Source organism: Amblyraja radiata, chromosome 22 (genome assembly GCF_010909765.2).
Source record: "Amblyraja radiata isolate CabotCenter1 chromosome 22, sAmbRad1.1.pri, whole genome shotgun sequence".
Classification (NCBI taxonomy): domain Eukaryota; kingdom Metazoa; phylum Chordata; class Chondrichthyes; order Rajiformes; family Rajidae; genus Amblyraja; species Amblyraja radiata.
Genome location: NC_045977.1, coordinates 8,743,989 through 8,770,095, shown reverse-complemented (window position 1 = coordinate 8,770,095; position 26,107 = coordinate 8,743,989). Strand labels below are relative to the sequence as shown.

General features: G+C 41.4%; 1 protein-coding gene across 2 annotated transcripts in view; it reads left to right on the top strand.

The window, feature by feature from the left end:
- dnah3 (dynein axonemal heavy chain 3) overlaps positions 1–26,107 on the top strand; it is a 175,369-nt gene that overhangs the window by 81,254 nt on the left and 68,008 nt on the right. For both annotated transcript variants that reach the window (XM_033040327.1, XM_033040326.1), the window contains exons 23-33: positions 1,048–1,249; positions 3,088–3,180; positions 6,352–6,462; positions 9,390–9,504; positions 11,588–11,786; positions 13,660–13,768; positions 17,578–17,691; positions 19,112–19,288; positions 22,178–22,269; positions 23,333–23,552; positions 25,042–25,176. In XM_033040327.1, the coding sequence (XP_032896218.1) occupies positions 1,048–1,249; positions 3,088–3,180; positions 6,352–6,462; positions 9,390–9,504; positions 11,588–11,786; positions 13,660–13,768; positions 17,578–17,691; positions 19,112–19,288; positions 22,178–22,269; positions 23,333–23,552; positions 25,042–25,176 (1,567 nt within the window). The remainder of the gene's footprint in view (positions 1–1,047; positions 1,250–3,087; positions 3,181–6,351; positions 6,463–9,389; positions 9,505–11,587; positions 11,787–13,659; positions 13,769–17,577; positions 17,692–19,111; positions 19,289–22,177; positions 22,270–23,332; positions 23,553–25,041; positions 25,177–26,107) is intronic.

The following is a 26,107-nucleotide window of genomic DNA, read 5'->3' as shown; positions in this document are numbered from 1 at the left end:
TACCAAGCCAATTACTGAGGGGAATGGCCCAGGCTGCCTTTCCCCCTTTACCTCTCCTGGTGGTCACCCAACTACCTGCATCTTGTACCTTAGGCATGACTACCCATCCAAAATTCCTACCTATGATACTCTCAACATCCTGGATGATCCTGGATGTGTTTAACCCGTTATAATTCCTTGACACCGTCAGTCTGGAGCTGCAGCTGAGCGCAGTTTCCACAGGGGAGTCTCCCCATCCTGCAAGAGGAACATACTACAGCCCTAACTGCTGTCCCAACTGCACTGTCTAAGAAGTAAAGTTGAAGGACCTTTCCTAATCTTACCTACACTGCTGCTCAGCAAATGTCTCACAAGCCAAAGTCTCAGCGTTTATTCCTCAGATGCCACCACTCCAAAAAGGGCCGCTCCACTGTACCTTACCTTTATTTTATTGGCTGTCGTGTCTCGCGATTTACAATCAGAACTGCTTTCCCAGCCATACTCCTAAAACTAGGGCCTTTTCCAGCTATTGCTCTGTTCTGCCTCCAGGCTAGGAACTGACTAGTTCTACTTTTTAATGGTGGTCTTTCAAATCTTCCCTCTGCTGCTCTGCTCCACTGTCCGACTGGAAACGCTATAATCTCTTGAAAGGCCGTATTCATTTGCAACTGCCCTGAAAATATTTTCGGATTCAATACCAACAAGTATTCTTTTGCCGTTACTGCTTAAACTAAAACCTTTGTTTAAACTGGTTAAAAAGGAACTGCAGATGCTGGAAAATTGAAGGTAGACAAAAATGCTGGAAAAACTCAGCCAAACGTTGCCTATTTCCTTCGCTCCATAGATGCTGCCTCACCCGCTGAGTTTCTCCAACATTTTTGTCTACCTTTGTTTAAACTATTAGCATTTGGTCAATTAAAGAGAATTTGAGCTAGAATGAGAGAATTCAAAGATAAGAAAGATTGTGATTCTCGTCACTTTTTCATGAAATGTTAAGAGCAAACTAAATCACTATTTATTTTCTTGTATTCTTGGTCCTGAAATTTATTTATTTTCCTCCCACTACAGGTTTTTTTTCTTGTCCAATGATGAGTTGCTTGAAATTCTTTCGGAAACCAAAGACCCACTCAGAGTCCAGCCACATCTGAAGAAATGCTTTGAAGGGATAGCAAAACTTCAGTTCACTGATCAGCTGCAAATCACAGGAATGATTAGCTCTGAGGGAGAAATCGTACCACTTGTTAAAAGTATCAACCCAGCAAAAGCTAAGGTACACATCTTAAATCTATGAACTATTCCTCAATGATTGTGCAACAATCCATATTATGGACATGGGTCAATTTTACAAAAGATTATCGGTTATTCTTTTAACTTTAAAACTTTTGAAAATCATAATTTAAATATACCATATATCAATTTTTCCAAATGAAATATTTGTCTATCACATATTTAAACACATATAAAACATCTGTTTTCTTTGATACCTGTAAAAAGCTTTTTTTTAAAAATTAAACTTCAATATTAGTGATGAACAAACTGTTGTAATTTCTAAAGAGGTCTAAAAAAGGATGAAGGAGACAATTTAATTAGATAACATTTAATTGTATGTACATTGCAGAATGCGGTATAGAACAGTGCTGCATAACTTCTTTGCAGTTGGGAACAGATTTACTATTCACAGACCATTCATAGGAAATGTATTTTGTTTTATCCAACCAAATATATTAAACTTTTTTTGAAAAGAAACCCAAGTGTTTCCATCTTATAATGCAAGCATTTTCTATTCCCTAAGTCTGGAAGGCTTTGTGGTGTGAAATTTCTTAGAACCACTTTCTAAACAGACACTAAAGACACTTTCATTTTTAGCTGTGAAATTATGAATTGGGGCTGCCAGAGTGAGTCATAGAGTCATGCAGCGTGGACACAGACCCTTCGGCCCAATTTGCCCACACCGCCCAACATGTCCCAGCTACACTAATCCCACCTGCCCGCGTTTGGTCCATATCCCTACAAACCTATCCATGTACGTCTCTAACTGTTTCTTAAAAGTTGCGATAGTCTGTGCCTCAACTATCTCTTCTGGCCGCTTGTTCCATACAGCCACCCACCCTTTGTATGAAAAGGTTACCCCTTGGATTCCTATTAAATCTTTTCCCCTTCACCTTAAACCAATGTCCTCTGATCCACGATTCCCCTACTCTGGGCAAGATACTCTGTGCATTTATCTGATCTATTCCTTTCATGATTTTATATACCTCTATAAGATCACCCCTCATCCTCCTGCGCTCCAAGAAATGGAGTCCCAGCCTACTCAACCTCTCCCCATAGCTCAGACCTTCGAGGCCTGACAACACTTTGTAAATCTTCTCTGTACCCTTTCCAGCTTGACAACATCTTTCCCATAACATGGTGCACAGAACTGACCACGATACTCTAAATACGGCCTCACCAACGTCTTATACAACTGCAACATGACCCACTAACTTCTACCCTCAATACTCTGACTGATGAAGTCCAATGTACCAAAAGCCTTTTTGACCATCCTATCTACCTGCAACCCCGCCTTCAAGGATCTATGTATCTGCACTCCTAGATCCCTCTGCTCTATAACATTCCCCAGAGCCGTACCCTTCACTGTGTAGGTCCTGCCCATGTTAGACTTCCCAAAGTGCAACACCTCACATTTCTCGGTGTAAAATTCCATCAACCATTCCTCAACCCACCTGGCCAACTGATCAAAATCGTGCTGCAATTTTTCACAACCATCTTCACTATCTGCAATACCACCCACTTTAGTATCAGATGCAAACCTGTTAATCTTATATGTAACTGGGCTCTTAAATGTAATTGGGCTCTTAAATCCAGAGAATGAGTGGTGTTATTTCTTTCATGATCAGACTACCACAAATCCTGGAAGTTTTTCTTTTCTAAAGAGAATTTAAAATGTTCAGAGATCTGTGAAGGGTTGCTTTGAGTTTCTTGACAGCACCAGTACCTATGCCCCATGGTTCCCTCTTATTTATTCTTCACATCAATTAGTTTTATCAGATCTGAAAACTATTATCTCAAATCTTGCTTAAAAATAACCTTGTGGCTGCTTACTTACAGGGAATGGTGGAGAAATGGCTTTTGCAAGTTGAAGGGATGATGCTCAGCAGCATAAAGCATGTGATCAAGGAAGGGATTGCCAACTATGTTGAGGTAATGGCACACAACAGGCAATCATAATTATAGCATTATACGTGTACATGTTGCACCTGTACAAGGCGTTGGTGAGACCAGATTTGGAGCATTGCATGCAGTTCTGGTCACCTTCCTTTGGGAAGGAAGTCATCAAGATGGAATGCGTGCAGAAAAGATTCTGGATTCGGTTAAAATTAAAAACAAACAATATTTTGATGTTCTATTTTAAATTATAAAGAGTGTTACCTGCCAATGAAAGCTGTGTATTTAATAATGAGTGCACAGCGGCATTAGGTAGAGCTGTTGCCTACATCTTTAGTGATCCAGGTTCATTCCTACCTCTTATCCTATCTGTATGGAATCTGTGAGTTTCGCCTGTGAATGCATGGGTTTTCCCCAGATCCTCCAGTTTCCTTCCACATTCCAATGATATTCTGATTGATATGTTCATGGACTATTGTAAATTACTCGTTGTGTAAATGGTTGGGGGTCTAATGGATCTCGTTAGAAAGAAGGGATCACTGAGAAATAAGTGGCGGAACAGGATTGATAGGTTGCTCTGAGAACTGGCATAAATGCAGTAGACTCAATGGCCCTATATGTAAGAACATTGAAAATGGTTGATTTGTAATGCACAAAGGTAGGACTGAAGCCAGTTTAGTTCAGTTTAGTTTATTGTCACGTGTACTGAGGTACAGTGAAAAGCTTTTGTTGCTTGCTATCCAGTCAGCTGAAAGACAATACAAGATTCCAATCGAGCCATTTACATTGTACAAGATACATGTACATGTACAACGGTACATATGACACATGATAAGGGAATAACGTTTAGTGGTAGGTAAAGCCAGCAAAATTCGATCAAGGATAGTCCGAGCCATTGTATTCAGTTCCCATCACAAACTCTGCTCTTCAACTGCTAACCAGGTCTTTCTCCCTGGTAATCGCATGCTATAAGTCGGTCTTTTCACATCCTTGGTGTTATATTTGTCCAAAAAATAAGCATCAAATCATATACTTTGCAATCAGTGAGAAAGCTATCTTTCTCCTCTGTAACATCGCTAAGTACCCCCCCTGCCTCAGCTCAAATGCTGCTGAAATCTTTGTCAACTCCTTTATTACCTCTTGAACTTTACTTGGCAGAGCTTCCTTGTTCTCTGTAAGATTGATATTTTTTAATTTATAAGATTTTTATATTTTTTATCCTGAAGTGGTTTCAATGCTTTGATCCTGAAATCTCTTTTCCGCTTTTTTTTCATAGTTTCTTGCCTTTTAAAAAGGACTTTGAAGTAATTTTCTCGTGTCCAAAGTGAAAGACCTGATATTTTCTCTCTGTTGAACTCTGCCTGCTACAGTTTTGATTGGTCAAACTAAAAATGCCTCAGTACACCTTTCTGTTGCAAGCTTTATTTACTTCTGCAATCATTTACCTTTATTTTTAAATGGCTTGTAATTATCATTATTTTCACGCCCCTCATTTTTCCTGCATCCCTCATTCTGCCATGATCTACTTTTAGTATCCCTTTGCTGCCTTTCACATCTCTTTTCCACAGATATCTTCACATTCTTTGTTTTACATTTTAGCTTTGTACTCCTCACATCACTTGACGCCCAAATTTGTTTAATTAATCGAGTATAATTCTTGCACTTTTCACATATCCAGGGAAATTTTATTCTGCCAAATTCTTCTTTGAAGACCTTCGAATGTAACCTATTCTGAAAATGTTTTGCCGACTCTACTTTGATCAGTTTCTAAATTATTCTTTCATAGCTTCTCTAAGTTCAAACGCTAGCTTGTAATTCATCTTCTGTAGTCTCAAATTATTCTAAATTTAATTGATTAATCATGAATCAGCTAGGTATTCTGTATAGTTTAGATTTAGTTTAGAGATACAGCGTGGAAACACGCCCTTCGGCCCACCGAGTCCGCACCGACCAGCGATCCCCGCACATTAACATAAGTCTACACACACTAGGGACAATTTACACTAATACCAAGTATACAAACCCAAGCCAATTAATCTACAAACCTGTACATCTTTGGAGTGTGGGAGGAAACCGAAGACCTCGGAGAAAACCCACACAGGTCACGGGAAGCATGTCCAAACTCCGTACAGACAGCACTCGTAGTCGAGATCGAACCCGGGTCTCCGGCGCTGCAAGCGCTGTAAGGTAGCAACCACTGTGCCACCGTGCCGCCCAATATGTTTATTTATATATTCATTTTTTCATGGTCTGAGCATTACTATTAAGGCCAACATGTATTGCCCGTCCTTAACTGTCCTTCCGAAAGGTTGTGGTGGGTCATCTATAAATGAGTGGGATACTGGACCATTTTAGAGTGAAGCATATAGGGCAGGTTTAGAGGCTAACCCAGATAAGGATGGCTGATTTACTCTCCAGAGGGACATTCGGGAAGTAGGCGTTTTATATCATAATCATTACTCATGATCATTATAGGTAATGTGTAGGAAGAAACAACAGATGCTGGTTTAAATTGAAGAAAGACACAAAAAGCTGGGGTAACTCAACAGGTCAGAAGTTAGAGAAATTAATTTTCATACCCCTGGGTTGTAAGCTGCCAAAGCGAAATATGGGGTGCTGTTCCTCCAATTTGCGTTTGGCCTTTCTCTGACAATGGAGGAGGTCCAGGACAGAAAAGTTAGTGTGGAAATGGGAAGAGGAATTAAAGTGTTTGGCAACCGGGAGATCGGGTAGACCAGGCGGACTGAGCGAAGGTGTTTAGTGAAACGATCACCCAGTCTAAGTTTGGTCTCGCCGATGTATAAGAGTCCACACTTTGACCAACGGATACAGTAGATGAGGTTGGAGATAATGCCTGGTTGTTGTCCATGTTTCAGATTATTAATCTGAATTTAAATTTTGAAGATGTAGATGGGATTTCTACTCAGGGCTCTGGATTACTAGTCCAATAGTTTTATCACAGTGTCACTACTGGAACCGTATGCTGGTACAGGTGCAATGGCCTCTCTCTGATCTGTATTTACGTTCATGCGCTGAAATAGGTCAGAAAAGCAAAGTTAAAAAAAGATGTATAATGTAAAGTACCAATTGCAAATTAGAGAAAATGTGTTAATGTCCAGACACTGCTGTATGAAAATATTCTGTGCACCATGAGCATAATGTTTATTATTTGAGAATACCTAAATGTGTTATGTGTTGGTTTTGAAGCTTCCTCGTAAAAAATGGGTTATTCAGTGGCCTGGACAGGTAGTGATTGCCGTGTCCTCGATCTACTGGACCAGCGAGGTTTCTGATGCAATTACACAAGGAACTTTACCTGTAAGTTAAATCTGCACATTTTCCGTGTATTTAATTCTGTAATATCCTTAGGCAGAAGATCATGATATGATACAATTTTCATCAACTACCTTAGAGGCCTGATATTTTAAGCAGAATTGGGAAGACAGGAGTGTCAGCTGTCAGAAACAACAAATGCCAGTGTCCTTGTTGAATTTAATGCCAGAAGGGATTGTGTACTTTTCTCCTTGACAAACAGCCAAGTATCAAGTTTCCTTTGTTGTCATTCAGACTTTTCAGTCTGAACGAAATTTCGTGCGTTGCAGTCATAACATAGAATAAAATACCAAAACACACAATAAACACAGATTTAACATCCACCACAGTGAGTCCATCAGGCACCTCCTCACTGTGATGGAAGGCAAAAGTCTTAAAGTCCTTGTCTCTTCCCTCCTCGTTCTCCCTCTGCGCTGAGGCGATCCAGGCCTCCGTTGTTGTGACCCCGCCGGGTGATGGTAAGCAAGTCCCGCGGCTGATCCGAGCTCCGCGAACGGGCCGGTTCAAACTCCGCGGCCCAGGGCAGTCGAAGCTGCCGCCCTCCAGTCCAGCGGACGAAGCTGTTGTTGCGGGAGCTCTGGAAAAACAGGTCACCAACCTGTGACCTGCGAGCTCCTGACGATGTCGCCCACGGGGCCCGCGGCCAAGTCAACTGTGCCCGCGGCCGAGCCTCCGAGGCTCCGAAGTCGGGTTGCCGCCGCCGCCGCAACGCCACCACAGCCCTGAAGTCGGCCAGCCTCGTGTTGGTAAGTCCTGGCTGGCTCTGCCTCCAGTCTTGAGGTCCCAGTTGGAGGCCGCCAGCTCCGCCATTAGGCCTCAGTGCGGACGGAGACGGGGGATACGACAAGAAAAGGTCGCATCCCCCCCGAAGGAAGAGACCTAAAACATGTTTCTCCCCCCCCCCCCCCCCCCCACACACATACACAACTAAAATGAACTAAAACAGAACAAAAGAAAACAACAAAAAAAGAAAAAACAGACGGACTGCAGGCGAGCCGCAGGTGCTAGGGCAGCGCCGCCGCCGCCAACATGAGGGTTTGAGCAATGTTGGATTAGAAGGCTGATGTCACCAGCAGTGAACAACTGAGAAGAAGGAGTGAATGTGAGGGAGGGTTGTCTGGTGCGCATGGGCTGGGTTAATGCTGTGGAGAAAAGAAGGCGGATTGTAGCCAGTTAATGCCTTTTCTCTACCTCCTAAATGTTGCTATTCCTGGCCTACAGTTTAGATTTAGTTTAGAGATATAGCGCGAAACAATTTTGAAAGAAAATTTCACCTTCGTGAACCTCAGTTTAGTTTCAGTTCAGTTTTGTGTATTGTCATGTATACTATAACCATATAACCATATAACAATTACAGCACGGAAACAGGCCATCTCGGCCCTTCTAGTCCGTGCCGAACACTTATTCTCCCCTAGTCCCATCTACCTGCACTCAGACCATAACCCTCCATTCCTTTCCCGTCCATCTACCTATCCAATTTATTTTTAAATGATAAAATCGAACCTGCCTCCACCACTTCCACTGGAAGCTCATTCCACACAGCTACCACTCTCTGAGTAAAGAAGTTCCCCCTCATGTTACCCCTAAACTTTTGTCCCTTAATTCTCAAATCATGTCCTCTTGTTTGAATCTTCCCTACTCTCAATGGAAAAAGCTTATCCACGTCAACTCTGTCGATCCCTCTCATGCACATAATTTTCTTAATTCTTGGATTAACTTGAAACAAAATTGTAATTAACTTTATTAAACAAAGGTCTTAAATGATAGACATGAAATTGCCCTCAATTGTTGTCTCCATGATGGTCCGTTAGTTGAGGACATCAGGGATATGAATGTTCATTTTCAAGAGGAAATATTTACAATGACTTTTACCACAAACCTTTGCAAATTCATTTGTAAAGAACTTCATATTTATTATGTAACAGTAACATTTTAGTAACATTAGGATTCTGCATCAAAAGTGCACCCAATGCCTTCAATAATGCAACAATTACTGACTGTGGTCATAGATATCATTTACTATGAAACAGATAACTAGGTTATATATTTTCCAGCTAGTCAGCAAAACATTGCTATTGAGATACATTCAACCAGAAAGTGTTTTTGGTGAGTTAAGGTAATTGCATATAAATGCAGTATGAATGTAAATGTCATCCAAATTTCACGTTATGACCAACCTAGCTTGTACAGTGCTCTCCATAATGCTTGGGACAAAGACCCATCATTTATTTATTTGCCTTTATTACTCCACAAGTTGAGATTTATAATAGAAAAAAATTACATGTGGTTAAAGTGCACATTGTCAGATTTTAATAAAGATTTTTATACATTTTGGTTTCACCATGTATAAATCACAGCAGTGTTTATACATGTCCCCCCCCCTCCCATTTCAGGGCACCTATTACACATCTCAAATTGGAGGAAGCATTCTTGTATCTATTTCACTTGAAGATAGACACAAAATGCTGGAGTAACTCTGCGGGACAGGCAGCATCTCTGGAGAGAAGGAATGGGTGAGGTTGTTTCGGGGCAAGACCCTTCCTCAGATAGATTTCACTTTTTAAACTTTTTTCTATTTTCTCTATTTTCATTTCATTGGATCCGCTTGGACTTCAATGTATTGTTGCAAAGCTTTTATTTACAATGTAAATGGACAGATAATTAGGACACTGGTGGTTCTGACAGCAATAATGTAAAATAACTAAAGTGTTATTTATAGGAGCAGGTGCCTTGCTATAAATCGGTCTATTTGTGAGGATAAACCTTAAAGCAGTGGAAAGATTGTTCAAATTTGGAACAAAAATATATTGGCTTCAATGTTTCTACATCATTACTATAACAGAGAAATTCTGACTATTTCTCTGCAATTGCACTAATTACTATATTAATACACGTCTCACATTACTTTGAAGGATTATCTAAAGAAAAGCAATGAACAAATTAGTGAAATTGTGGAACTAGTACGAGGAAAGCTATCTGGTGGAGAACGCATGACTCTTGGAGCACTTACTGTCATTGATGTGCATGGTAAATAATTGCTGTAGCTTCTCATCTTGGGGGGAGTAACAATAAATGCTTATCTCAAAAAGTCACATAAAATAATTTGTTCTAGGTATGTGGGCAGTGCTGATAAAGCCCTATTTCTTTCTAAAAGTAGTTGCCAAGACAACTAAAACTTTCAAAAGTCAGCGATTTTATGTGAATGTGACAAACTCCCTTATTTGAAGGGAATCGTTTAACAAGTTTTGTTGGTCTGGATCATGATTCATTTTAATTAATAGTTCCATAGAGATCAATGATGGCAGATGAAGACGATTTCATATCTTATGAGCAGATAGGAAACACAAGGAACTGCAGCTAGTCACAAAATGCTAGCATCTCTGAAGAGAAGGAATGGGTGACTTTCTAGGCAGCATCTCTGAAGAGAAGGAATGGGTGACTTTCTGGATCGAGACCGTTCTTCAGACTAGCCAGGGGAAAGGCAAACTAGAAATATAGACAACTGCAGCTGCTGGTTTCTAAAAAACCAAGCACAAAGTTTTGGAGTAACTCAGCAGGTCAGACAGCACCTCTGGAGAAGGTGATGTGGAAGTCACGTTTCAGATTGGAACCGTTCTTCGGGCTGATTGTGGTGGAGGGAAAGCTGAAAGAGAGGAGGGGGCAGGGCAGGGGGCGCCTGGTAAATAATAGGTGAGGGACACTCTAATAGTCATATAGTTGGACAAAGGCCAGAGATGAAAAGGCAAAGAGTGTGAGATAAGGATTGAAGAGGCGTGAATTTTAAAGTGTGAGAAAGGAATACAGGTGGAAGGGGAAGAGGAAAGGGGAGAAATGAGTGTGAATCCAGGTGGGGCACAACAAAGAGAGGGGAGAGAACAACAGGGGGATAAGTTTGTAGATTAGTTACCTAGAAGTGAAGGACTCAATGTTCATACTGTTAGGTTGTAAGCTACTCAAGCGGGATGTGAGGTGCTGTTCCTCCTGTTTGCTTGCGGCCTCACTCTGGCAATGGAGGAGGCCCCAGGCAGAAATGTATGGGTAGGGGATTAAAAAATGTTAGCAACCGGGAGGTCCAGCAGACGTTGGCAGACCGAACACAAGTGTCGCCAATAGTCACCATGTCCACGCTTTGTCTCGCCGATATTAAAGAGGTCACATCGGGAACAACGAATACAGTAGATGAGGTTAGAGGAGTTGCATGTGAATCGCTGTTGGAAGAATGAGAGGTGTCTCATTAAAATATCAAGTTTTCTTATGGGGCCAACAGGATGAATGCAACAATTATATTTCCCTAGTTTTGGTGTTTTGAATCTCAAAGTGCTTGATTGGTTATTCTGGACTGGGTTGCTATGAGATTTCTTCACCTGACATGTGGGACTTACTTGAATATTGTGGAGGCTCAGTAGTTGAGTATATTCAAGACAGATAGATGGATTTTTAGATTATAAAGGAATCTGGAGATAATACAGAAAAGTGACATTGAGATTAAAGATTAACTATGATCTTATCGAGTGGTAGGGAACGCATGAGGGGCCAAGTTGGTGCCTTCTCTTCCTATTTCCTGTATTGTAATCGCACATCCTAAATCCTTCCAAACTAATGACAGTCCCATCTGTTGATGGCTGATCACAAACACCACCAACCACAACCTGGTAATTGATACGTTACCTACCAACGGAAACTTATTAGGCACAGACTGAGGATGTACCATCTTCCTGTTCCATAAGTGGACCATGAAGAATGGTTCAAATTATGACCCTGACCCTGGGTAAGACCATGCCTATGCATAAGTCAAAGCAGGGAACCTGAGGCTCCAGGTTTGATAAATTGGTCACCGACGACAGAGATAAGCATGCAATAATTGGCCTCTATGCTTTGGCTTAGGGAAGTGAAGTTAGTTTTAGTTTATTTCGCTCAGTGTTTTACAGCCTCCCTTTCTGGTGATATGTACATGCAATCCCAGAAGAATGGAATATTGGGCAGACAGGTAGAGTTGTTAATGGTCTCATGTAAATAAAAGCCATTGGGGTAACTGGAGTTCAAGCATTTTTAGGACTCTACTTCACGGAATAGTACATAATATGCCTCATTGTGTGTTCTATTCCAACAGCACGTGATGTAGTTGCCCAATTGACAGATGCTAATGTATCAAGCCTCAATGATTTCATGTGGATATCTCAGATGAGAAATTATTGGGAAACAAACGAGGTTATTGTCCGTATGATCACGACTGTTTTGACATACGGCTATGAATACCTGGGTAATTCTGCACGACTTGTAATAACACCACTCACAGATCGATGTTACAGGTAAAATGAAAGTTCATTCTTCTAAAAGAAACTAGATTTGCTGAATTGATAATTTGTGCTTTGTGACAATGGATTAATAGTTTTGCAAAGTAATTTCATCTTTGCACAATGCTTGTCATTGAATGAAGATTTCTGCTTTTTATATGTGTGTCTGCTGAATGTTGGTAAGTCTGCATGATGTACATTTATGTCCACATAGAGGAAAATACTATTTTTCTCCAGTTTCAAACGAATGAAGAATATGAAATTCATCAAATTTGCTCAAGTTGATTCAAATTCCCTTCAGTTTAAAAAATGTGAATAAAATCAATGAATTTTTATTTTTGCAATCTATGCATTAGCCTGCAATTGGAAGTCAAGCAAATTTGTTATCTTTAATTGGAAATTTGTATATATCGCAGCCTAGTAAGGAAACATACATAACAATTGAAGTAATATGGACGTTCTCAGTTAAATTCCCAGCCAGTATTGTTAGGACATAGTTTTGAAATTGACAATACTTCAGCAATGTGTATGAATGTTTATTAAGGTTCAGTGCAGAGCAGATTGACAGAACAACATGAATTCTGTTTTCAGTTATGTGCGTATGTAAACACAGGTAGATGCATTTGCATAGATCTTGTCATTGAGAAGCCTAGGATTTAATACACACCTCAATTTGCCATTTAAGTGATAGTAACAACTTTCCTTGACTCACTCTAATGGAACATAGTAAAGTGCGGTACAGGAACTAGTTCTTCGGCCCACAATGTCTGTGCCAAACATGATACCAAAATAAACTAATATCATCTGCCTGCATGTGATCCATCGCCTTCCATTACCTGATATCATTTGCCTGCATGTGATCCATCTACCTTCCCATGTGCCTATCTGAAAGTCTCTTAAATGCCATTGTATCTACCTCCACCACCACCCCTGGCAGCCTGTTCCATTCTCCACCCACCACCCTCTGCGTAAAAAAAACGCCATTAAACTCTGCCCTTTTCACCTTAATGCCATACCCTCTAGTTATTGACATTCCATAAAGTTATAAGGAATAGTAATAGCCCATCAAGTCTTCTCCGTCATTCAATCATGGCTGATCTATCTCTTCCTCCTAAACCCATTCTCCTGCCTTCTCCCCATAACCTCTGCCACCTGGGTCTCCCCTCAATCTTAAGCATTCCAGACAAAACAATCCAAGTCTGTTCATCCTCTCCTCATAGCTAATTCCCCACTAATCTCAGAAGTATTTGGGTGAACCTTTTCTGCACCCTCTCCCAACCTACCATTTAAGGGAGCAGTCAAATGCATTGGTGTGGGGCAGGAGTCTCATATAACTCAAACCATGTAAGAATGGAAGATCTTTCCTGAGAACATTATTGATGGCTTTATTTCCTGAGGTTGCTTCACACGGCAAGAGTTCTATTTTTGAAGAGGAAGTTTCTGAAGTTTCCAAGAGTACATTTTTTCCTTGCAGCCTGAAACCCAGAAAATGAGACGTACAATTGATGCACATGCTCAGAGAATACATGACTGGGGGATATCATTCCGTTGAAACTGACTGCAATCTGTATAATCCTCCAGAGGATTAAATATAATATACAGCACATTCACTGTCAATGGAATTTAATACCATTAAAAATGGGGTGCTCCAAAGTAAAAGACTATAAATGTAATAGATCCGTGATTTATCAGTAATAAATCATTATATTTCATAATTGAAAACAGAATAAATTGAAACATTTTAAAATCTGGGCAGATTATGGCACAAAAAGTATATAATCTATTGCAAGAATATTATTTGTGTGCGGGTAGTTTTGAGAATCCATGAGATTTGCATGTTATTTTTGGTTTCCTGATGAAATGTTGTCTTCTCTTATGGGGCACCAAGGACGTTGATGGGAGCGTTAAAGTTAAATCTCGGTGGTGCCCCTGAAGGACCAGCAGGAACTGGCAAAACAGAAACAACAAAAGATTTGGCAAAAGCTGTAGCTAAGCAGGTAATTTGATGCCAAGTACATGATTGTCACTTAATGCTTTTACAGCAATAGTTTAAAAATAACCTAACCTGGGTTGCGATTTCATTCAATAACCCATGATTCTTGGCTCGAGCTATGACCAGTTCTGGAGTGCAGGTTCTCAGTTATCTAAATGCTTTGCTATATTCAGCCATATTGTTGTTTTTCTTATTATAAGGGACACATTGAATTGGCTGAAGACTGGCTTCTGTTGTGGAGAGCATCACTGGAAGGAAATTGGATGGATGTTCCACTCATCATTTCTTGCTGAACATGGTTGCCCTGCGATGGGTAGGGATGGGGATCTTCTTGGAACATTTCCTTTCTATTAGCTGTTTGTCAACGAGGTGTGGTAGCTCTGCGGAGCTTTGATCTGATCCAATGATAGTGAGATTACTTGGCACCGTTGATTGCATGCTATTTAGCATTGCTTCATTAGGGTGTTAGCTCATTTTTAGGTGAGGTGCTGTTCTTGGTATTTCTTCCTGCACTCTCATTGCACCAATATTGATCTCATTCGGAATATTGCGCGTAATTCTACTTGCTCCATTACAGGAACGATGTGGAGATTTTGGAGAGGATGCAGAACAGGTTCATTGGAAAGTTGCCTGGTTTAGAGTGTGTACTGTGAATTATCAGGAGTGGTTGGGAAAACTTGAATTGTTTTCTATCGAACTTTGGAGGTTGAGGATAGATCTGATAAAATATATCTACAATGATGAGAGGGACAGCTAGGGTAGATGGTCGAAAACTATTTCCTAGGGTGGAAATGTCAAATACTCTAGGACAAAGCAGCTTTACATTGAGAGGGGGGAAAGTTTAAGGGAGATGTGTGCCAGCTCCGAGATGTTAAATCCACAGGCTTCCGCGGTTGGAGCTCCCAAGGTCGATCCCCAGCAAGAGGCCGCCAGCTCCTCGATGTCAGGCCGCAGTGCAGACGGAGATACGATAAGGAAAAAGTTGCATCTCCATCGAGGAAAGAGATAAAAAAGTTTCCCCCACCCCCCACATAATACAAACCTAAAGATACGCTAAAACAACAGACTAAAAAACAACAAAGAGAGAAAGGAATGAGACAGACTGTTGGCGAGGCAGCCATTGTACGGCGCCACCTGGTGTCAAACTTTGACATCATGTTTGACACATATTGTGGGCCAATGGGCCTGTTCTTGTGTAGTACTGTTTTATGTTCAGACCTTCAGTCTGAAAAATGGTCTCGACCCGAAATGTTACTCATTCCTTCTCTCCAGAGATACTGCCTGTCCCACTGAGTTACTCCAACATTTTGTGTGTATTTACTGTTTTATGTTTGGTGTTTAATATTGCTGCTTACCAGATTGCCAGATCTGTTCACAGTGCCATGGAAAACAACATAGGGCATCCCCTGAAGCGAAAGCAAGACTTGGTCTCCCAAAACATTTGTAATGATGACCACTCCCATTCATGCCAGTGGCAGGTGTGTTGAATAGATGTAGCACAGCTTCAAGTAGGTTTATCTAATGAGTTGGTTCACTCAGTTCCTGTGGCAGACCCATTCTAGAAGCTTAGTCTTTCACACCTCAGCTAGCTCACTGAGTGTTGGTGCAACCAAGCAACTCTTGGTGATGGACATGGAAGTCTCCCACAGATTGTACATTCTGTGGCCTTGCTGCTTTCAGCCCTTCTTTCTCCAAAGGTTGTTCAACCAGGGGAACATCATTTCATCAGGTGAGGGAGGACAGTTGATTGTATATCAGAGGGCGATTTCATCAGTAGGACTGGCCTGATATCATGAGATTTCATTGGATCTGGAATCAATATTCAGGACTCTCAGGATTGCTCTTTCTTCCTTGAATACGATTATACCACCCTTTCTAATGGGTTCTTTCTGCCAGTGGATAAGGATGATGCCAGGGATTATGATGGAGGGGTTTGCATGTTGTCTGGAATATATGACTATATGAGTACATCTATTGACAAAACCATGTGACAGGTCTTCCAATTTAGACACAAGTCCCTAAGTGTTTGTGAGATGGACTTTGTATGGGTGGCTAGATTGGCTAAGACTTTTCTATGTCAATCTTAGGACATCTAAATCGATGGCAGTGGTCCATCTAGGTTTATTACACTGTTTCAATGTAACAGTCATGGTATAATTGAGCAGCTTTTTGCCAGTTTAGAGTTGGTTGTAATGGCGGGTCTGAAATCACTTCTAGGTTAAAGAGTCATAGAGCTATGCAGTACAGTCCATGCTGACCAAGTTGGTATTCTGAGCTAAAACCACTTGCCTGCTTTTGAGCCAAGTTCCTTTAAACTCTTCCTATCCATATTCTATATGTATCCAAATGTCTTTTAAAAGTCGTATTTGTATCCACTTCTGCAGCCTCCTCTGACAACTCTTTCCAGATAGAGTGAAAAACTTCTGACCTCAGGGGCAAATTTTCCATTCGGAGGGGATTGAAAAACCTCTTAGTTAGTCACTACTCTGCGAGTGAAAAACTTGCCCCTGAGGTCCCTTTTAAATCTCTCCCCTCTCACCTTAAACCTATACTCTCTATATATTTTTAATCCTCTCCTGTTGAATGACCAGACCCACACATAGAGGTTATAACTCGTAGTCTTTATGTAGTACAAGCAGAGGGAACACAACATGATTTCATCCCCGTACTCTGCATCAAACTAAAAAGAGAGAGATTTGCACCGACTAACAGGACCGGTGTGTCCAGGATAGGGATGAAGATCTGGACTGGACTACTTAAGGAATGTGTAGCATGCATAATCTGTGTGGTGATATATAAATAGTAAAGACATACTAATCTACAGTATGATTAAAGGACTGTGAACGTTCACATGATCCATGCCTGCCATAATCTTATACACTTCAATAAGATCTCTCTGTTCTACCACACCCTCCTGGGCTCTACCATTCACTGTGCCAGTTCCTGCCCTGATTTGGCATACCAAAGTGCAACACCTCACCCTTGTCGGAGTTAAATTACATCTCCCACCATGGCCTACTATCACAACTGATGTAGACCCTGTAGTACATTCTGATATCTGACCTCATTCCACTAAGGCATCAATATGAAGGTGGGTCTCGACCTGAAACGTCTCCCATTCCTTCTCTCCAGAGATGCTGCCTGACTCTCCAGCATTTTGTCTCGATCTTCGGTGTAAACCAGCATCTGTAGTTCCTTCCCACACAAAATATCAATGTTGTTGTCAGACCAGGCACAATGGCAGACATCTTCCTCTGAGTTACTTGGATAATCACATATGAATTGATAAGGAACTGGTAGTTTTGTAGTTATTGATACTTTTAATTGATAATTTTTTAATTAAATGAAATTACTTTTCTTTCACTAGGTAGCATGCAAACCAAAGCTTTTCAGTGTTCCCCGGTTCACGTGGCAATAATAATAAATTAGACTAAATTCCACAGCTCAGATTTGAAATCGGGTTTCTGAAGAAGGATCTCAACCCGAAACATCACCTCTCTCCAGAGATGCTGCCTGTCCCACTCTGTTACTCCAGCATTTTGTGTCTACCTTCCATTTAAACCAGCATCCGCAGTTCTTTCCTACGCATTATATATATGGTGCTTGCTAAAGTCTAATATAAAAACCAATTAATAAATACATTGTTGCCATAATTATGCCTCCAATAATAATTGATGTGGCACTAATGTGCTTAATCTCAGGAATTAAGAGAAAAATATATTTATCAAACTACGAGAAAGAAGGCCTTTCATTTATGTAGTTGTTGCCTTTAAGTATGTTATTCAACAGGACATGTTTTCTCTGTTCTTGTAGTGTGTGGTTTTCAACTGCTCTGATGGTCTGGATTATAAAGCCATGGGGAAATTTTTCAAAGGTCTTGCCCAAGCTGGGGCTTGGGCCTGCTTCGATGAGTTCAACAGAATAGAGGTAATTGCACCAACTTAGAAAGATCATGATCTCAGGGATATTTAATTTTCTTTTTGTCAGTGGGCCGGGGACTTAATGAGAGATGATCCTCAGTTTCACCTGAAGAACGGAACCTGATGTGACCCTATCTCAGAGTTAAGCATTTACACTTAATTCTTGTGGTGGGGTTTGGCAAAAAATAAATAAAATTTCAAAGCTAACTTTTATTAGCTATTATTTTCATTTTATTTTACTTCCATTTTAAAAAAAAAGAAAAAGCTCTAGCATTCTCCCCATCTCAATCTTTTCACTGGATATCAACCAGGAGCTTGACATCTAGCCTGTTCTTATACTGCTCAGTAACTCAGGTGTGACATGGCCAGGTTTATTGCACTCAGACTGAACACTTAGCTCAACACATGCCATGAATGAAACCAGCATTTTGAAGATTACTGTAATATATTCCAGTCCAGGAACAGCAGGAACATCTTTGATACAGTGGAATGTCCCAAGGCCCTCAAATTAACTCAGAAACAAAATCTCAAATCTTAGTGACAAAGGTACAAGGTTGCAAATGCCATTAAAACAACACGTAGATGAAGCATTTTAAAACAAACTATCAACAAATGGGTGATAGGTGGGCATAGATATTTCCTGAAATTGCAATTGCCTTTGATATGGCTAAATACAACGGAACACAAGAATATAGGGACATGTAGAAGCTATTCCGATCCCTCAGGTCTGCTATTCCATTCATTTAGACCATGACTAAACTTATACATTCAACTCAATGTAGGCTGTGGACTAAACCCACATTTCCCTTCGTGGTGAGGATGGTACTGAATGCAGATAGTGGGAGCTTGGATCAATTGGCGTCCAAAGTTACTCATTCTAATTTAAAAGAAAACTTAATTGCATTTAATATCCTAACTACCTGGACTACTTCTGCTTTAGGATTCTTACAGGGCGGCTGTCACTGCTTTCTTTCTCAGACCTCCGCTGGAATTGCCAATCGCATAACAATAATATTCATCAAACCACATACTTTTTTAAACAGACTCCACCTACTGTGGGTGACTCACTTTCCTGCTCAAGAGAACATGTTAGCATTGTAATAGGGTGAGAAGGCAATGCTTCAGAGCAAATCTGTCACTTGCTGTCACTGCTTTTACAGTAGAAGTATCATCATGCTTCACGTATGCAAATGATACAGTTTTTTGGCAAGGATTACACATCGTATTTCCTTGTTTTTTTAAACACTTCGCAATTACTTAGGAACTCAGAAGATATATGTGATGACAGATTGTCATCTCTTTAGGACATCATCCTGCCGTAAAGCAGAAAAGTATTGTTTTATTATTTATGACTTACATAATGAAGCAATAAGGATTAATGCAGAGTATTACAAATCTCAGTATTGGGTTGCTGTTTTGATTCCTAGGTTGAAGTGCTGTCTGTAGTTGCACAACAGATTCTCAGCATTCAGCAAGCTATTATACGGAAACTTAAAACATTTCACTTCGAAGGTACTGAACTTTCTCTCAACCCAACATGTTCGGTCTTCATAACGATGAATCCTGGCTATGCGGGTCGGGCAGAGCTGCCTGACAACCTTAAGGTAAGGCACAAATTTTGTTTGGGATTTTAAGATGCTTCAAATTAGTCACGATATTGAAAATTGTTTGGAAATATTTCCAAATGTGTATAATCGCACCTGCTTGAAAAAAAGACGCTCTAACGAGTGAAGAAAGAGCGAGTCGGGCCCTGTACTAGAGCTCTCTGGTCCGTCCTGTCGATGATGAAAAACCTTTGAAAGAAACCCCGCTGTCTTCTTGCTCGCGCTGCGAGTGACGTCACCTGCGAGTGCCTCTGTGTCCCTCTCTGTGCCTCTGTGTCCCTCTCTGTGCCTCGGTGTCCCTCTCGATATGCCTCTCGATGTGCCCCTCGATGTGCCCCCCTCTCTGGGTCCCCCTCTCTGGGTCCCCCTCTCTGGGTCCCCCTCTCTGGGTCCCCCTCTCTGGGTCCCCCTCTCTAGTGTTCTAGTGTCTGTGGGCCAGGGTTGTGTCTGATTTCTATCAATCTCCTTAATTCCTATCTTCTTCCAAATGCTAGGCCACAGCCTTCCCATTTTCACACATGCTATTGATATTTTCCTGCGGACACGATAAATATCTTCCCACCGCATTTCAACCTGTATTTCCCAAGTTACTAATCTTTTATAAAGAGTTAAAAATTTGGACTGATGTCACAATCCACTCCGGGCGCGAGGTGCACTCCAACCCGCTTGGCCCTGCTGGGATCCCTCGCCCTCTCCATCTTTACCCGAATCTACCTCCCTCTCTCTAACCCCCTCCATCTCTGCCCCTCTCCCTCTCTATCGCCCTCCCCCTCCCCCTCCCTCTCTACTCCCCTACAAGGGGAACTCCAGCACTCCAACCCACTCGGCCCTGCTGGGACCTGTTTGGCCCCGCTCGGCTCTGCTGGGACCCGCACGCTCGGCTCCGCTCGGCCCCGCTTGAAGAGGTGAGGGAGGGATTGGGGGAGTGGAGGAGAGCAAAAAAATCCTGGGGAGTTGAGGAGGGAGAGTGAGGGGATTGAGGGAGAAGAGGTGGTAGGGAGAGTTGTTCAGACGTCTACACTCCCTCTTATGCCCCCTCCCTCTCTACCTCCTCCCTCTCTACCCTTCCTCCCCCCTCTACTCCCCTCCCTCTCCACCCTCCCTCCCCCCAATTCTAGCCCCCTCCCCCGACTCTCTAACCCCATCCCTCTCTGCACCTCTCCCTCTCTACCTCCTCCCCCTATCTCTACCCTCCTTCTCCCTCTCTACCACCTCCCTCTCTACCACCTCACCCTCTCCCTCTCTACCCCCTCCCCCTCACTCTCTACCCCCTCCCTCTCTACCCCCCTCCCTTTCTACCCCCTCACCTTTTTCCCTCTCTACCCCTCCCTCTTTTCTACCCTCCTTCTCCCTCTCTACCACCTCCCTCTCTACCCCCCTCACCTTTTCCCTCTCTACCCCCTCCCCCTCACTCTCTACCCTCCTCCCTCTTCTTCTCTACCCCCCTCCCCCTCTATTCCCCTCCCTCTCTACCCTCTCCCTCTCTACCCTCTCCCTCTCCCTCTCTACTCCCCTCCCACTCCCTGTGCAGTTGGGGGATATGCATGAGTGGATAGGGTGGGGGATGGGGGAAAAGGAGCAAATTAAAGCGTTACGTGAAATTGAAGAAATCAACATTCAAATCCTGGGTTGTAAGCTGCCCAAGAGAAATAAAAGGTGCTGTTCCTCCAATTTGCATTTGTCCTCACACTGACAGTGGAGCAGGCCCGGGACAGAAAGATCAGTTTTGGAATGGGAAGGGGAGTTAATTCATTGACCTGCTCTATTATAATACATTTGACATCAATACTACATTTGTAAAGGTCCCAGAACCTGACTGCTGTTAGACAAAGCTCTCAGGTTTAATATATTTAGATTTGTGTCATGATTATAAAACAAACAATGGAAAATCAGTTTACAGAGAACCATAGACCAGGTTCCAGAATGTGAATCCAGGAAGCAAGCAGGTGGGGAACTGATCTCTTATACTACAAACCCTGAAGCACCATTTCAAATTGGATATTTTCCAACTTGGAATTGTCAGATTTACTCCACAGGTCAATGTTCCTGATCAGTAAACTGTGCTTGATAGTGCAGTGAACCAGAGAGAGGTGTTCAAATCCCTCTAAGGCATCTGTGGGATTTAAATCTAACTAAATAAATCTGATGAAGGGTCTTGATCCAAAATTACACTTATCCACGTCTTCCAGAGATGCTGTCTGACCCACTGAGTTGCAACACCTAGTGTCTTTTTTGGTAAACCAGCATCTGCAGTTTCTTCTGTCGCTCTCTTAATTAAATATTAATTAATATTAATTATAATATTAATATAATATCAAGGGGGGGGGGGTTAGTGTGTGTGAGACACCGCAGGCCGCCCCCCGCTGCAACTGCGCGTTGAAGGGATGGGATCCAACGGGGTCCCACTTGGTCTAGTTTTTAATATAACTATAAGCAAAGAATTGGTTTGTCATCAGACTTACGATCTCTGCGGCCGAGTTTTTGAATTTGAATTTGAGTTAGATAGAGCTCTAGGGGCTGGTGGAATCATAGGATATGGGGAGAAGGCAGGCACGGGTTATTGATTGGGGACGATCGCCCATGATCACAATGAATGGCGGTGCTGGCTCGAAGGGCCGAATGGCTCCTCCTGCACCTATTTTCTATGTTTCTATTTTTCTATGAATATGCAGTTAACCAAATAATCTCCATATCAATTATTTTGGGGGAGGTTTTGAATCCCATAGCCCATTGCTGATGTACTGATGATGTCATGGATTACAATGAATAGGACAACCTAATTTGTGGTGTTTAGATACATTTCCTCCCCAGAATATTAATGGTTGGATCATATTGATTCTCCTTATGACTGATATTTTGAATGTACTCCATGTTCTTGAATTTTTACAGGCATTGTTCCGTACTGTCGCTATGATGGTGCCAGACTACGCTCTGATTGGTGAAATTTCGCTTTATTCAATGGGGTTCATTGACTCACGAAGGTTAAAAACTAAATATATTTTTAATTATTTTAAATCCTCTTAAAATGTAGCAATACATAAACCTTACCTACAGGAAAATCGGTGAACTGTGACAGGTGCCATCATGTGTGAGACTAATGAGGGATTAACTCATTATCAATGAAAGGTGGGTGCAATGCCCATTGCCTGCCCACTTTGGTAAGTTTGTTCTGATCTCACACTAACAGCCATTTCCGCTCCGATGCACCAGGTAACTCCTTTCTTTGGAACGGCAGGACCAAATTCCTGTCCAAGTTGTGGCCATACCTGCCAACGAAATGTGCCAAGCATCAGTGTTAAAGAGGTCTATGTCGAGTAGTGTATACACTTGTGATGATATTGCAGGACTGAGAATCCACAGTCCTTCCTTGTCATCCCTTCATAGGTTTGCAAGCATCAGACAGGATGAACATTTTACCAGGACAAAGATAAACTCGGGAAGTTACCTGATCAGCAGTGAACATCTTTGGGATGTAAACTGTAGAAATCACTGATTAAACACAACAGATCTGGTTGCAGATCTTGGTTTTATTTGCCAACCAAACACTAGAGATGCATATGCCAGATAGAATTATTTAAATCAAGCAACATTCCCATAACTTTACACATTTTGGCAATACCAGCAGCAGAAATCACTGATAGGTGGATTGAGGTATATCTTCAAGTATAAACAACATCCCATACATATCACAACATCATTAGTTAACTATATCTAGTACATATCTACATGGGCTATTTTTCAAGGTCCATTTATGTGTGTGTATTTTGCTTTCATTCTAGTTCAAGTATAGACTGACATTACAACTGAAAACTAACTTTAGAAAAATGTGTTTTTAGGCTGATCTTCCAAAATCCCTTGGACTGAATATTTAATGTACAATATCACATGATGCAACTGTCTGGTTCAAAGGATCGACTGTTGTGTTTTCTCAACTGTTAATTCTTTACAATATTACGATTTTAAATAATTGTGTTAGACCAAACTGACTGCACCTTGTTGCTCTCTTCCCTCCATCAACTCTTACCTTTAATTTTACTTCTCCAGTCTTTCTCAGAAGATTGTGGCTACCTATCGTCTGTGCTCCGAGCAGTTATCATCGCAGCATCACTATGATTATGGAATGCGTGCAGTGAAGTCAGTCCTCACAGCAGCTGGAAACCTCAAACTCAAATACACAGCTCAGAATGAGAGTGTGTTGTTGTTGCAAGCCCTGTTGGATGTGAACTTGGCCAAGTTTTTAGCCCAGGATGTACCTCTGTTTCAGGTAGATTATGAAGAAATAAAAATATTACTGGAGGAAATCGAGTCTGCAGTGCACAACATATTTATTGCAAATAGATTTATTTGAAAATAATTAGTGAGCACTGTAAGGACATAGTGCAGAACCATGAACTGACTGACCATAATGTTAACAATTAAATAAAAGCAAAACTTCATTCATTGGAAAATTGAGACAAAAGTTGAAAATGCCAATCAAACTACCAGACCCCCACATGGAAAAATTGGTTGAGACGCAATGGTTAAAAATATTTTTTTTTCAACTTCTCATTTGTAATCTTTTCATTGCCTGCATTTTCAGTTCCAATTGTTCAAAACAAAACAAAACTGTTGTGGCGTCTTTTGGACTAACATGAGAATCTGTAATTAAAAGGCCTGTGATTTGTTGTTTCAGCAATGGTTCATTAGGTTGGACATAGACTATATACGTAGAAGGCAAGGTGCACCATAAAACATGTTGTCCTAGAACTCTATCCATGTAGCTCTGGAAAAAAAAATCCCTGAAAATCAACTCAACTCAAAACAGAGCCATATCCTGAACAATTCTTGGTGCCATAACTTGTTGATATATAAATCTAATTTCTTGGCAGGATTGTCATCCTTTCTGGTATAATTCTTAAAACACTTCTACCGCATTCCTTGTCCCCATTCAGATCTCTGACCTCTTGCAACCTCCAATGCAATATCTTGATTAATCTGCCTGTGGAGGTTTGGCTCATAGTCATTATCAAAGTCCCAACCTCGGGTTCACAGTGTGCTGTTGCTGATCTCTGTCACATCTCCCAGTATCACTGCCTTTTCAAAGAGGGGGTTGGGGAAGTACCAATTTCTGAATGTAAGTGGAAGAGATTTTATCTATTTTATTTTCAGCTCACTGAGGTGAGAAATTGGATGTGCCCGGGCTTCACCAATACACAGACGTTTGTAGACTGCTCTCATGTCTTTGTGGGGTATAGAATAGGTACATTGGCTTCTTGCCAGCGCTCAGAGGAGCAGTCTCATTCATCCTATTTCCTCTCCCCATTTCTTTGCCTCCAGTGGAGCACTTTCTAAGCCATAGCGTCTTGAATGAGACATTAACATGGTCATTTTGTCATTTTCACTTGACTGTGGGGACTTGCTAATCACAATTTTGCTATTGTGTTTCTAAATTATGACCATACAGACACACGGAACTGCAGATGCTGGTATCTTGTGGAGAACATAAAGTGCTGGAGTAATTCAGCGAGTCAGGCAGCATCTCTGGAGGACATGTCTAGGTGACGTTTCGGGTGAAACGTCAACTATATATGTCCTGCAGGGAAGCTGTCTGACCGCTGAGTTATGCCAGCTCTTTGTGATTTATTACAATACACTTCAACATGGCCTCATAGATTGTAAAACACTTTCAGACTTCCTGAATGAGGCTTGAAAGTGGTTGTATAAATGTAAATGTTTTATTGTTAAAATCTAGCCTATCTTTCTCATTACCTCAGGGCATAATATCCGACCTGTTCCCTGGTGTGGTGCTTCCTGTACCGGAACGTGACGTTTTCATTAATGCTTTGAAGAGCAACATTAAGAGAATGAAGCTGCAGCCTGTCCCGTGGTTTATTGAGAAGATTATTCAGGTCACTTAAATTATTTAACGTTGTCACCATTTCTTTTGTTTGATGTTTCTAAGAAGCATATATTTATAGTAGTTTCTGATTTTTGATTACCATCATCTACTTTTGAGTTGCGTTACTACCACATCTGTCCCACTACACCATGCACTTTCAATAGTAAAATGGATAGTCTCCTTTTAATTACTGGGATGGCCTTTGAGAGAGACACAAACAAAGACAATTATGAATTAATCCTTAGATGGCTAATTTAAACCAGAATGTTGTACTGTCAATTTAACCCCCAATTAGGGAATTGGGGGGAATCAAAAGAGAAATAGTTACGGGTGAGAACAAGCTTTACCTGCAGCGAAGAGTGTTAGTAGAAGGGAACTGGTTGGATCTACATTCTAGGGAGAGCCACAGGGCCCTCGAGCCTTCTTGATTGAGAAATAGAAAGAATAGCTCAATATGATTGCAGGCTTGAAACTCATTGAGGTGAGGGCGGAGGGCTACATTGGTGAGATCGATGGTGATGTAGGTGAGACCTATGCTGAGGGCAGACACTTCAAAGGCAGAGGGGGAGGTGTGGATTGGAAAGGCATGGCAGGGGTTAGACAGCACACCATTCCAGTTAAAGTTGGCCATCTAAGCTTGTGAGTGGTAACCCATTGAATGATGGAATAGGTTCAGGAGACCAGGTGACCTTTGTTCCCACAATTGAAGCAAAAACATAACTCTGGTCCTGAAATTCTGATGTTCTTGCTCTCCCACTATAACTTCACCAGAAATCCAGTGGAAATGTCAGGTAATTGATTGTAGATGGCTGTAGATGATTATTGTCACTATGTCCCAATGGTTTCTGCTGCCAAAGTTATGATATGAGGTCAATAGAAATTCTTCAGAATTTCACAGCCTTATAATTTTCATGCTTGACAATTGCATTCAGGGTGAATAC